The sequence below is a fragment of the Varanus komodoensis genome, unplaced genomic scaffold (assembly GCF_004798865.1).
Source record: "Varanus komodoensis strain SLA01 unplaced genomic scaffold, ASM479886v1 scaffold32, whole genome shotgun sequence".
Taxonomy (NCBI): domain Eukaryota; kingdom Metazoa; phylum Chordata; class Lepidosauria; order Squamata; family Varanidae; genus Varanus; species Varanus komodoensis.
The window spans coordinates 4,360,759-4,374,276 of NW_025335798.1; the positions used below are offsets into that span (position 1 = coordinate 4,360,759).

Sequence of the window (13,518 nt, forward strand, 5' to 3'; positions counted from 1 at the left end):
TTTGCTTACCACCTTCCCCAGGCTCCATCTCCTGGAATGCAGGCCACCAAGGGCTTGGGGAGGAGACAGAAAGAGGAATCCTCATCGCAAATTGGATATAACAAGAGGATTCCTCTGCCTGCTCCTCCTTCTCCCATGTGGGAGATGCGGGAGTGAAGCCGGCTGTGCGTTCAGTCTTGGGCTTGTTGGAATTTCCACTAATACAAACAGAGTACTAAACTTTTGCTTCTTGTTCCCTGTGCAGCAAATGAAAAGCAGGAATGAAGCCAGGAGCTCTTGCCAGCACTGGTCAAATGTGCATCGCTTGTCCTTTGCCTTTCTTTCATTAGGGTAGGACAGGACAAAGCAAAAGCAGTTCCTCAGCCAAAGTGCCATCTGGAAGATCTCTCTCTGGTCAGTGCTTCTGCTGAGGACCTCATGATGTCAGGAGCTGGGTCCTCCTGCTCCCTGAAATCAAGCAGGCCATGAGGCCAGATGGGTGGGCAGTTCAGCCCTTGCCATACTCACAAGCTGTTGCTACTGAATTCAGGAAGACTTTGTCCCAACTAAGAGTGTGCCAGATTGCAGTCTGCATTATGCTTTGTGACTAACCCTGACTGTCTATGTGGAGACTTGATCTATGATAGGTGAGATGGGCACTCATTCTTGTTCCCTTGGACTCGAATGAGGCTGCCTCAAAAGCCTTCAGCAGCCTGTGCTTGTTGCCCATTCTTAAAGCAGCAGGCTGAGGGCAGCTCTGGAGTTCAGCACGTGACCCTTTCGCTTCCCCTATCCAGCAAGTGCACGCCAGCTCTGTATTGGTGTCTGTTACCTTTGCGAGCAACTGGATATGGAGCGTGAAGCCTTGCAAAGCTGATGCAGTTTAAGGAGGAAAGCTCAGAGCTGCCTCTACCCTTCAGCCTGCCCAGTGATCATAATGTTCTGGACATGGAACGGCTGCCAGTGGAATCACATGTTTCCCAATCACTCCTTGGCCCTGAGCAGGGCTCCACCTAACCAGCCAAGCTGATCCATGATGAAATATGAACTCTTGGTAACTGGCTTTCCTTGAACACACCTCCCTTCCTCTCCCCCTCCCTCCTCCTGCTGTGGACCCAGCGTGGGTGCCCATCTGAAGCCGTAAGTCAGAGGGTTGCAATGTAAGTCATGGAGAATGTGTTGAACCCCCCCCCCCCCCGATGGACAATAGTACTTTCTTTGTCTGTGTACGCCCACAAATCCTTAGGGCAAGAAGTTGAGCTTCAAGTTGGAAAGCCTGAATTGTCTGGAGCTGGTGAAGTTTAGCTGTCCATAACAAAGATACCAGTGGACTGAATGAGAAAAAAACTCACGTTAGAAAGAGGTTTTGTGAGACTTGCTGTTTCAAACACATCCCACATATGCATCTGCATCTGTTTGCTCCATTGCTTCCTGCTGTGTATATATTAAGTATACATACATATAACTCTCCTATGTATGTTGACACAATTTTGTATATACTTGGATGTACATGCCATAAACATAGACATCCACATCTCTGTAGAAGATATATGCTTAGTAGAATATACAATGTCTGCTGTGGGATTTGGATTCTTTTTTTAAAATTTCATGATTATGATCTTTGCAGATAACACATTCACCCTGTGAAAAACCTGTGACAGAGGATGATGTCATTTGATTGTTCATGGTCATTTTTCAAACATACTGGTAATGGGAGGGAACACTGTGCTACCAAGAATATTACTCTTTTTGTTGTGCTTCTTCCAGAAGAAACTGGAAGCTGCAAAATATTGGATTTTGTTTAAATTTATACCTAGTCCAAAAGCTTTGCAGTTCTTGCATTACAGTTAAAATGTAATGAAACATTTTCCAGTGCTTACAGAGGAGGGGGATAGAAATGTGGATGCATCTGTTTTATTGATATTTTCCCAAGAGGTGCTCTTCCAGGAAGAATAAAAGGTAGGAAGATCATATGTCAGTCATGTGCAGTTAGATGCAATCCTCAGGAAGGGAGCTTTAATCGTGCTATGAACCTTAAGCATTTAATGCCATGCCAGTGCAATTTAGGACATTTTTGGTACTGAGAGTTTCACAGGTTAAATATGGAGGCTGAATTGACCTTTTCAGTTACACCATTGCCATCAGAACAAATTTTATATGTTAGTTGTCAGGCTAAACCTGAAGGTATAAATGACGTGAAACCATTAGGAACTGGGGATATGGTCTATTTTGATTGGGGACAGGCTATGTCCTGCTGGAAACATTGTTGGTATGGATCACCTAACTCCATACAAGTTTCTAACCTACCCTCCACATACGTGCACTTTTTAATAGCCTTGCTGCCACATAGGTTAGTCAGTGCTAGGCACATTAATAGCAGGGGAGGAGGGAGTATGAGCCATCTCTCAGCAGTTCCACTGAGGATAAAAGATTGGTGCCAGCCCAGGAGAAGGGGTAATCTCTCTGTACGGTTATTGGAGCTCCAGCAGGTGTGTTGTTTTGATTTGATTTTGAGAGGACGGTAGAAGGCCCTCTCAGCTACACACATGCCTGTACAAACTGCCTTTGATAGCAGAACATGCCAAGCATGGATGAAACCATGCCATCCATAAATCTTGGTTCCAGCAAGACAGTGTCTTGGCCTTCCCTTGTGCTGGGCCGCTATCCCAGTTGCCCTAAGAAATCACACTCTGCTGAACTGTGGGGTTCTATGCTCTTCAGCAATGTTTGGATTCTTCCCCTTTCGTGTATATGTCATGAGAGGCTGGCTTGATCTCTTCTCCACGAAAGAAAAGTTGTTGCATAGCCAGAGGTGTCACTTAGAGACAGGGAGAGACAGAGGCCCCTACTTTCAGAAGCCGCATTCCTGTGGTTTCATCAGGCCAGCTGCTCTGAGCAGTTCCAGATGCGCACGTAGATAGCCAGGATTCGCTTACAGCCATGTTTAGCTTTGGCTAAAAACTGATCTTTAGCAACAAACCAGGACATGCCTGGATATATTACTCCTTAAATGTAATTCTTTTTTAAATGTTGTGTTTCCTTAAATTTTTTTGTGCATATCCTCTTGTCAACAGTGCGCTCTCCACCAGGATTGGCCAAGACTCCTCTTTCTGCACTGGGCCTTAAACCTCACAACCCAGCTGAGATCTTGCTGCAGCAGACAGGAGGTAAGAGATGGCAGGACACCATTTGACCATCCCGCATGTGCATCTCACTTTGGCCACTGAGATGTTTGAGCAGGCAAAGAAGGTGTTTGCCTTCTTCAGTTCTGTGCTTGTCAATTTTGTGTTTAAATGTCAGCTGTATAACAAGCTGTTCATCTTAAATCATGTTTTCAAATCACAGGTGGGAGGGAGAGAAAAAAGCTAACTGTAGAGTTCAAGGATATTTGAAAAATAAAAGCCAGATCTGAATGTTCAGATTACATACCTTGCATTCCAACATGTTGTAGAATACAAATCTCAGCCATAAGATTCAAATTTTGAAGATTTAACTTCCATCTTGGAATGAAGCTAAATGTCTGGCACCACAACTTGAATTTTGCCATCAAGTATGGATCTTCTATCACTCTGATGCAATTCCAGGAAATGGCAATTTGCAGAACATAATAACAGGCAGTTTTGATGGGGAAGGACATTCCCATGTACCTTGAAATCAACACACAGCCTCACTCAGTGGGGCACCAACAGGGATTGCAATGAGGATGTGATAAGGGTTGAAAATCAGTCTTTTCCATATGACTTTCCCTTATAGGATCAAGCACATATATTTAATTTTAAAAGAAACCATAATGTTCAGTTACTATAGCTGAGGATACAAGCTTAGACGCATAGTAAACACTTCATTGGGTGTGACTTTAAAGAAGTTAAAGTTGTGTAGTTGCAACACGTGTTGGAGAAGGTACAGCAAAACATAGTAGTGAAGCAAAGACTTGGACCAAATGGCAGAAGGTTTTATGCTCCTTTTAAACCCATTTAGCTCCATGTACTGCTCCACTCTTTCTTGAGTGGTCAAAGGGAGGGCCATACTTGACCCTAGAGGCCAGAATTCTATGATTTGTCAACATCCAGTAGGTCGCAATTATATTAATAGCTGGAAAACCAGTGTGGTGCCTTGATTTTGTTTCCTGAATCATTTTTTCTGCCTCTCCCTCTAAATCAAATTCCGATATTTCAGTGAACTTAACCTGCAAGAGAAGAGAAATGAAAATGATGCCTGGATTTTTGTATGTCTGTGTTCTTATCCATCCCTGTAAAGATTTCATTTCTCTCCTACTTTAGATATTGTTCTGCTCTTACAGCCAGACTGTTTTGAGAGGGCCAGTGCTTAGGAAACTTTAACCCGACAGATATTTAAATGATTCCTTGCATTTCTCTGCAAAGTTTCTGTGTGTGCAAGCCCTTGACCCCAAGCTGACTGACCCTAGTTGCAGATTGGCTGCCTCAGACTGCTCCAGATGGGTTCCAGATTATACACACCAAGACCCATCCCCCATCCGCTTTGTAATGTTCTGCTGCATTTAATTTCTTAGGCATTTGCAGTCTGGTGACTAACCAGAACAATTCTAATTCAGCACGGGAATGACATCTCAAGCTCATGCTATGGTAGCATAAAAAGCTTCTGACCAACCTGTTGTTGTAAACTAGAGAGCATCAGGTATTGGGTAGTATGGAAATTAAGTAAGTAAGTAGGTAAAACCTCTGCATGTCTGGAGAGCCAGAAACATTAGCTGCAAACACAGTTTTATAGCTATGCTCTAGTATAAACCTTTAGACAGCCGCGTGAAAGTTGGCAGTTCAAAGATACTAGCTGGTTGTACAACAACTCTGCCGAGTAGACTGGCACCAGTGGATTGCAACTGTGGGGTGCAGGGAGGGGTGCAAGAGTGACTGAGTTGGTGGTGGGGGTAGTATCCAGCCAGAAATGTCTTTCTTTGTAGCCCAGGCTCTCAGGACTACCCAGAAGCCAGGAGATTATGGGCCTCCGGTTGAGCAAGGGAGGCACATGGAGGCAAGGATTGCCCTCTCGTTTGTCTCTGCTCTTGAGGAGGGGCTGAGGCAGTCGTCCTGTTGTGTCCCTGCGGCGTCTCACCCTCCGCTCCCCACGGGGCCCCTGGAACGCTCCCTTCTGGCTAGCTCAGCGCTCAGGCTTACGACCTCGTAGGGCCAGCCCACATGGAAAGAACTGCACCTGTTGCAGGGGCTGGGGGAGGCTGCTTCAGCACTGAAGGATCCCAGCTCTGCCTTGGAGCACATTTCTGGGGTCAGAGCTGGAACCCTAAGCTGTTCTGTTGCCATCTAGACCGCACTAGCAGCCACAGGATTCCTTCCCTGGCCAGTGAGCTGCACCAGCTCTTGAATGCGAAAAGACCAACCACTCAAAGGTGCGAATCCCAATTAGGCTCCTCGGCTGACCAAGCCTGTCCCCACAGCTGCACCAAACCCCAACCGAAAATGGAACCAGTCCAAGTTAGTTATTGCTAGCAGGTCTGTTATTCAAACAACTTGTTTTAGTTGTTCAGAGTGTTTCAAATTCTAGTTAAATCTTGTACTGAAACCTTATGCCATTTTATTATATTTGTATCTGTTTTTTTGTATTCTATGAATTACTGTTAACTGCCTGGAGAGCTTTGACCACTGGGAAAATCAGAAATGAAATCAGTAAGAACAACAGCAACAACAATAACAACCGTTTCTGCACAGGCATTCATTCAGTTGGCTTTGTTTGAGGAGTGTAAGAGCAAACCCAACCAAAGCCTTGGCTGGCATTTTCAAGGCAGAGCAGTACAACTGTTTTCTTTCACCCTGCTCCTGATTACGTTCTCATCTCAGATGACCTGTAGGTACACGTGCCAAGCATGATGTGCACATGAACTGAGTTGCTGCAACATGGTTTTCAAATGGAGCAGCTTAGTGGTATCAATACTTAGCTTACTTATCCGAACAATCTGCAGCATTTGCATGAGAAAACTGTGAACAAAAAACCCTCCAAAACTGTTCAGAAAGTATTAGTATTACTACCTTGCAATTATAACCTCCCCTTCTTTTCTTCTCTTGAAGAAACCAAGGCGGCTGACCTGCTGCCTTTTTATACCCACAGTAGCCCTGTGAGGTAGGTTAGGCTGAGAATGGGTGCTTGCCCCAGTGAGCTTTGTGCCTGAGTAGGGAGTAGAACCTGGATCTCCCAGGTTCTCACTCCAGGTCTCTAAGCACCACGCCGCACCAGCTCTCCATAGCAGCATCAGTCCTGATACATCCTGGGAATAATGAAAACTAGAAGTGCTGGACCCACCACGGCCACCACTTGCGGAGGGGTTTGCACTGTAGTTGTGTGCATTCCCCACACAAAACTGCAAAACCGGAGAGCAGGGATCTTTGGTAAGGAGTCTGCATTTGTTCTGGGGCACCTCTGCAGGGTCATGCCCAAATGGGACTTGGGTAGGGGCAAGGGCAGGGCAAGCAGATGCAATCCTGAAGCTCCTCCTGGCTAGACATCGTGAAAGCATAAATGAAAAATGTCACAGTTGTATGGCACATTCAAGTGCACGATGCTTCCAGTTGCAATCAATCGTACAACTCTGTGAGGAGCTCAGTGTGACTATCTCATATGCCACAGATGGGGAGAGGATGGGACCGAGGGAGGGTGGTTTGCCAGAGGTGGGGATGCTACACGTGTTGCTCACAGGCCACGTGCAGCCTGCCAAGACGTTTCCTGGGATTTCCGTGTGCTAGCCCTGATGAGGGAGCTCCTCTTAATTCTCCTCTAGTGAGAGACCAGAGATGAGCAAGTGATTCCCTTGCTGGAGCTTGTGGTAGCAGGGGAAACCCCAGGCTGTGTTTCTGGCTTGGGTGTGTGTGTTGGTGTCGGTGTCTAGGGCCCTTAGTCTAGGGCCACCCAATGAGACTGTGGCAGAGATGAGATTCCAGCTATAGTCCGTGCCTTGGTATCTCAGCCCCTTAGTCACCACATTGCACCAGCATTAGAACACTCAATAGCTACTGGGTTCCATAGTCACTGGGTTCTAGCAGCACTGCGATTGGTTCATCTGACCAGAGCAAGAGCTAAAAATGAGCCCTTGGGTTACTTTTTTTTTTACTTTATAGCAAAATGAAGCAGGTTTTAGTCTGCTTAGTGTCCAGCTATGAAAGCTGCCTAGGGGCTTCATGTAAACTGATAGGAGGTTCCCCAAGGATAAAATAATAAATAGAAGTTTAAAAAAGCAAACTAGGAGGTATGAGTTAAAATTTAGTCGTTGAAAGGAACAAATCAGCACCAGTAGTGACTATTTTTAGCCTAAACAGTATTTGCACAGGCTGCTGTTAATCTTTGTGGAGGTTTACATAAATGCTTGAGTTTATTTCATTCACATGAAGCTGCCCCCCCCAGTCCTAGGTGAGGCTCATTAGAAAAGATACAAACCAAGCCTCAAGTGGCCTGAAATAACGTTCTCAAGATTATCCCATCTTGATGAGAATAGTCAGCTACTGTTTCCATAGAGAGTACTTAATTCCATGAAAGACCATTATAAATAGCATTAAAAAAAGATGATGTGTTTCTTCGGTCTTGCTAGACACCTTCGTTAGCGTACGGTGTAAGCCTATGTGTGCTTAGACAATGTGTGTTCTTCTGGAATGGCCGATTGGGGCATGCTGGGAGTTGTCGGCCTTTTTTGCATACTGTGGGTCCTACCAGGCTTTGTCTGCTAAATCTTATTAATCTGAATCTCTCTCTCTTTTCTTCTTTCTTCTCCCATTTCACTTTCCTTGTCACATTCCATTTTTATTTCCCTAAACACTTCACTCTTCCTCACTTGCCCCTCAGAACTTGATGGGGAGACATTAGTTGAATCTGATGAAGGTAAGGAGGGAATCTGGTTTGTTTGTTTATTTATTTTGGGCAACTGTGTGACAGTGGGCCATGGTTAGGGCATGTTGCCAAGACACCTGCCCAGCTTGCCATGTGTGGCCAAAGGATTAAAGGAAGCATTATTTCCCTCATAAGGTTTTAACTGCACTATAGAAGGTCAAGAGTTGCTGTATGCTGGACTCAATCACTGAGTAAATAATTATTAGAAGAGTAATTGGCAGGGAAGTAAATACTTTTAGCCTCTTCAAGCATCCTGAAGAGGCAGATTTTCTTAAGAGCATGGGATCGGGACTCAGACAATCCGGGTTCGAGTCCCCGCTCAGCCATGGAGCCAACTGGGTGACTTTGGGCCAGTCACAGACTCTCAGCCCAACCTACCTCACAGGGTTGTTGTTGTGGGGATAAGATGGAGGAGGAGAATGATGTAAGCTGCCTTGAGCCCTTTGTAGGAAAAAGGCAGGATATAAATTGAAAAATAAATAAATAAATAAATAAATTTGCTGGGAAAACATCTTTGTTTCTACCAGTCTGGATTTTTTGTTCCCTTAATATGTAATTCCCAGAGCATGAGTGGAATTTTTGAAGATTGTAGCATCTAGAGTTTCCCAGTATCATTTATCTAGCATCACTGTCTCTGGAACAGCCTCTCCTAACCTGGCTCCTTCCAGATGTACTGGATGTTGGAAGTTAAAGCTGAACACAGTGTTTATTTGACTTATATACTATGCAAATTGCAAATAGTCCCAAAGCAGTTTACAGTATTTCTCACCCCACATTCCACAACAGCAATGAAATAGCAATTAAAAAATCCAGCCACAAAAATATCAACACAAAATATTAAAATATGACAAATGTTAAAGACCTGTGGTAAAGTTCATAATCGGAGCAATTGGTTAAAGACTAAATACATGTTGGAAAAGTGAAATGTATAAATGTGCCGTGAAGATGATGGCAGGTCTTCCTGGGTAGGGTATTTCACAGGCAGGGGGGCACACCGGGAAGGCTCTTACCCTCATAGCCACTCATTGCGCTACTGTGGGTCACAGTGCACAGGGAAGAGCCACTGGAACTGACCCAAACAACTGGACAAGAATATATCAGAGAAGGCACCTCTTTGGGTAAACTGCCCCTAAGCCATTTAAAATGTTGATTTGAGTCCAGAAATCAGAGTGGTTGATTCAGTACATCCCAATAATCAGCCTTGCTGCTCTCTGTTGCATTAAATGTAGTTTCTGACCTGCCTTCAGAGGCAGCCCAATGCACTGCAGTATTCCAGGTGGGAGGGTACCGGTGCATCTCTCAATCCAGCTGGACATCTTTGTCCAGGTAGCAGGGAGGTCCCCTGTGGGGTTCTATTGGCATTTGCTTGTTCAAGCGGGTTCCCGACAACACAATAGCCTTCTATTTACATTGAAGCAAATTTGAATAGAAGCTCCCTTCAGACCTTCCTTCTCAACGCAAGAGGATTAGGGATGGAGAGGATGGGGAAGCTGAGGGCATGGCTTCTGTGCATGCCACCTTTTTATTCACCCAGTATTTTAATTGCTAATTTGTTTTAATTTATGGTTTTATACCTAACATCGGATGCTGTGCTACTCTTACTTCTATTTTTATTCTATTTTATTAATGTTGTTGTAAACCATCCTGAGATGTCTGTGATGGGACGGTATGTAAAGGTTTTTCAAACAAACAAACAAACAAAGGCCTGCATGGAGCTCGTGGGTTTCTGACTACGCAGGCATGTCATGTATGGGGTTTCAGGGGCATCATTTTTTAACTGTGTCTTTCCCTTTTTGTGTCACCTTAACAAGGTAAGAGCCAAAGTATATCTGACATTCAGTCCTATATGCTTTTCTCCAACATGTATGCATGCATGTTTGTATGTGTATGTATGTGCATTACTAAATGCACTTGTGAATGCTGCAATCTTAGGTCCACAATGATAGGAAAGGGGCTTTTAACTATTTCATCTTTGGTAGGTTTTTCTGCTGAGTTTCTCCCCCAACTGCTTTCCCCCAAACCACGGCAGCATTGGAATGGAAACTGATAAAAAGCCTCTCCCCACTGCCCTCGCCCACACACACCATGGGTCTTGGGAAGTTTCATTTTGTAAGAAAAACAGATTAAAGGACAGCAGGTTACAATTCAGCTACATGCATTTTTCAGCCTCAAGGCATTTGTTGTCTTACAGGAGAATATGCAGTTAGGTGTGGCTTCATAACTGTGCAGAGGGTCTGCATTCCTTATATTTCCCAAGTTCTGTGCTACTGCTGACCTTAAGGGAATGAAAATAAGCAGAAAGCCAAGGGGAGAGTTCACTAGTTTAAGATGCTGTTTCGGACACAACCCAGCTGGTATGGAGCTTAGACTATTGGAAGGCTGCTGAACTTTTAGATATCACAAACAAACCCAAGTGGAATCCTAAACATTCTTTGGACAGGATGTTTCAACTCATTCTAATTCTGGAATGTCAACTTGCAACAAAATTTAAGAAAAAGGCTTAGGCCCAACTTTGTCCATCAGGGCTCTTTCCCCCTTTCTTTCTTGGGTTATCTAGGGTTAACCCAGTGCAAACTCTTATTGATTCTGACTAAGCCTAGTTAGCACCAGTGTAGGTGTAACACTACATCATAGTTAACCAACAAGGGAATGGAGGCACAGATTTGCATGGGAGGGAGAAGGGAGCACAGAAGCCTGCATTTCATTTCTTTTTAAACTGTGGTTAAAAGTTCAGTTTGGAAGCATTACATCTAAACTATGGCTAGTCATTACGGATGCCTCCTGCCATAAGTCTGTGTTAATTGAGGCAAGGCAAAAAGAACGAATTCCCGTGTTTTTTAGTCTATCATTCTTTCTTTTGGCATTGGAACTCTTGTAATATAGAACCAGCAACTATTCTAGTATGCAGTGTATTTTCAATATAGTTAATATTTGAAAGCAAGATCTTGGGACAAAAGATATATATGTGTGTGTGGTTTACAGCTGGAAGGATATGGAAATGGGGGCTTAAGGACTATCTAGCTTATAAGTTTAATATGGTTATTTGATGTTACCGAATCCCACAGAAGTCTCTCTCTCTCTCTCTCTCTCTCTCTCTCTCTCTCTCTCTCTCTCTCTCTCTCTCTCTCTCTCTCTCTCTCTCTCTCTCTCTGTTACTCTCTTCCACACAGCAAACCATTTGTTTGCTAAACATAAATACAGAGTGGGTATTTTTAGATATCTTTTGATATGGCACAGGACTTGGAATGTTGCCCAGTGATTCTTCCGTGGGCTCCAGGCATTCATTCTCTCTTCCATTTAGCCTTTATAAATGGTTTGCTAATGCTAATTTTTCAATATTGCTCAGATAATTTGCACACAGCTGGGGTGTAGAGTTCAGCACATGCATAGGCCTGCATGGAGTCTGGGCAAGCAGAATGTAAAGTAAATTATGCAGCAGAAAAATTATCTTAACTATTTAGCTGCTCACCCTTCATTTCTGTACATGAGGAAGAAAAGAAGGAAGTTGGCTGCATCAGCCTTACTGTTCTTCCAGTTTAATTTCTGCTGTTGGAATAAAGAGAGCTTTCCCTTTCTCGTTTACCAGAAGTTTTTGACTTTCCTGACAGTTTCTCATTAGCTTCTTACAAGCTAACTCACAGATATAGTACATGCTATTTTTAGCCAGGGAGGGGCAGGGGAAATGTGTAGCTGTAACAGATGTAATTACTTTAAGTAGCATAATGGCTTATTATGCATTTTGCAAGGCTTTTGAAGTTGCACTTCAGCCTAGCACCAAGACAGGCAAATGCCCATGCCTTCCCTTGGTTTGGCTGAGAGCATTTGGGCGAGACTTTGCCTCCTGGAATGTTCAGTATGAAGAGGGCAGATCCACCTTCCAGATCTTCCCACCATGCCTTTCCATTCCATTCCTTCTTTCCCCTCCTGCCTTGATGGGCTCGGTTGATTGGCAGGAAACAACTTTGGACATAACAGGATAGGGCTTGGCCACCAGATTGGTCCTGGCCATTTAGAAATAATACTTGTCCTTCATAAAACTGACTCAGTGGTTTACTGGTTTCCAGCTTAGAAGTGTTGAAAGTATTCCCAAAGTGCTGTTAACACACAATTCCCCCCCAGCTGCAGGACTCAGAAGATGATTTCTTAGTGGATTACCTCATCCACCCAGCCTCAATATGGGACTAGTTGAACACTTCTCCTAGTTGTCTCTCCAATGCATCTGAGGACATCTTAAAATACATTCAGATATTATGCAGTTGTACATCCATTTTAGGGTATTGGTTATGAAGAAAAGAGAGAAGCCAAGAGTAGCCTGTGGTAAAAGTAAAAGTTTAGTGAGGAATTGTGAGGTGTTAGTCCCAGGAAGGGAAAAAAGTCTGGGAATGTACTGATACTTAGTAGCGTTGGTGGAGAATACAGTGGAGCCCCCTTGATGCTGTTGGACTCCAACTCCCATACTGTCCCATAGTCCTAGGCAGCCTAGCCAGTGACGAGAGATGATGGGAACTGCAGTTCAACAACATTTGAAGGTGTGCACACTGCCAAATAGCAAAACCCCATAGCTCAAGTAGAGCGGAATGAAAACGGCCTTCCAAAATTCTCCACCCTATTTTTGGGCAGTGGTGTTGGGAGTCCCCTTTCACCCATCTTTGTCCACAGGGGGGCTCTTCGGGCAGCGTTGGCCACAGGGGGTCAATGACAATGTGGCAGGGCAGAGGGCAGCATAACAGCTGCCACAAGGAAATGGTAGAACATATTTAACAAAATGGCTCTTTTTCTCAGAGGAGGCTGGAAAATTAATTACAAAAATGTTCTCTGAACCCCACCCCCTTTAGACATTCCAGCTTGCATCTAAAACCAGTCTCATAGGCAGCCTGGCATATTTTAACAGGCTTCAGTCTGGATTTTCATAACTTGACAGAAAATGTACTACAGGAAGGGAGTGCCATAGGCAAGTCAGTGAGGTGGGCATCACCTCTCTGCGTCCAAACATTGCATGGAAACACGTTCTGTGCCGAAGCGTGGGGTGGGGCATGGACCCTGCTTTGTTAGAAGCATCATGTGGATGGGCACTGCATGAAGAGGGTGTCGAGGCTTTGGCAGTGGTCCTGCAGGCAGCTGCTGAAAGGGAGCAGGAGTAGGGATAGTGGTGGGATCTTAGGCAGAGTAGGTGACTTGTGGTCCTCCAGATCTTTTAGCCTGCAGCATCCATGACCCACTGCCATTAACTGTGCCGCTAGGGGTAAAGGCAGCTTTAGGACAAAGCATCTGGAGAACCACCCAACCTTACAAGGAGCAAGTGGATTTCAGAGGCTTTGTTATTCCACGAGAAGCCCAGGAGGAAGAGGAGCCCAGCAAGTGCATCCAAACCAGTAAAGTTCTCACAGGAGTTTCATGTGGTTTGTAAGAGAAACTTGCTCACATTTTCTACCTCCCATAGAATATTGGAAAGACATACTGAAGTCCCTCTTGTAAGCTGCATGCTTAAGAGAAAAGTGACAGAGTTGCTAAAGGGTTGGAACACAACAGAGGGAAATGGCCGAAGAAATATTGAATTATCAGTCATGAGAAACAAAAGTGGCCCAAGGGAATAGATTACTATGCACAAATACGTTGTCTTAAAAACTGTTGTATAGAATGAAAAAAAGTTATTTGTGGTTACTATGGACAGAA

General features: G+C 44.4%; 1 protein-coding gene across 13 annotated transcripts in view; it reads left to right on the top strand.

Moving 5' to 3' along the window:
- Window positions 1–13,518, top strand: part of TNS1 (tensin 1) — a 368,326-nt gene that overhangs the window by 329,841 nt on the left and 24,967 nt on the right. For 10 of the 13 annotated variants that reach the window (XM_044438202.1, XM_044438205.1, XM_044438204.1 and 7 more), the window contains 2 exons: window positions 3,054–3,146; window positions 7,801–7,836. In XM_044438202.1, the coding sequence (XP_044294137.1) occupies window positions 3,054–3,146; window positions 7,801–7,836 (129 nt within the window). The remainder of the gene's footprint in view (window positions 1–3,053; window positions 3,147–7,800; window positions 7,837–13,518) is intronic. The other 3 variants (XM_044438203.1, XM_044438208.1, XM_044438212.1) reach the window with 1 other exon arrangement.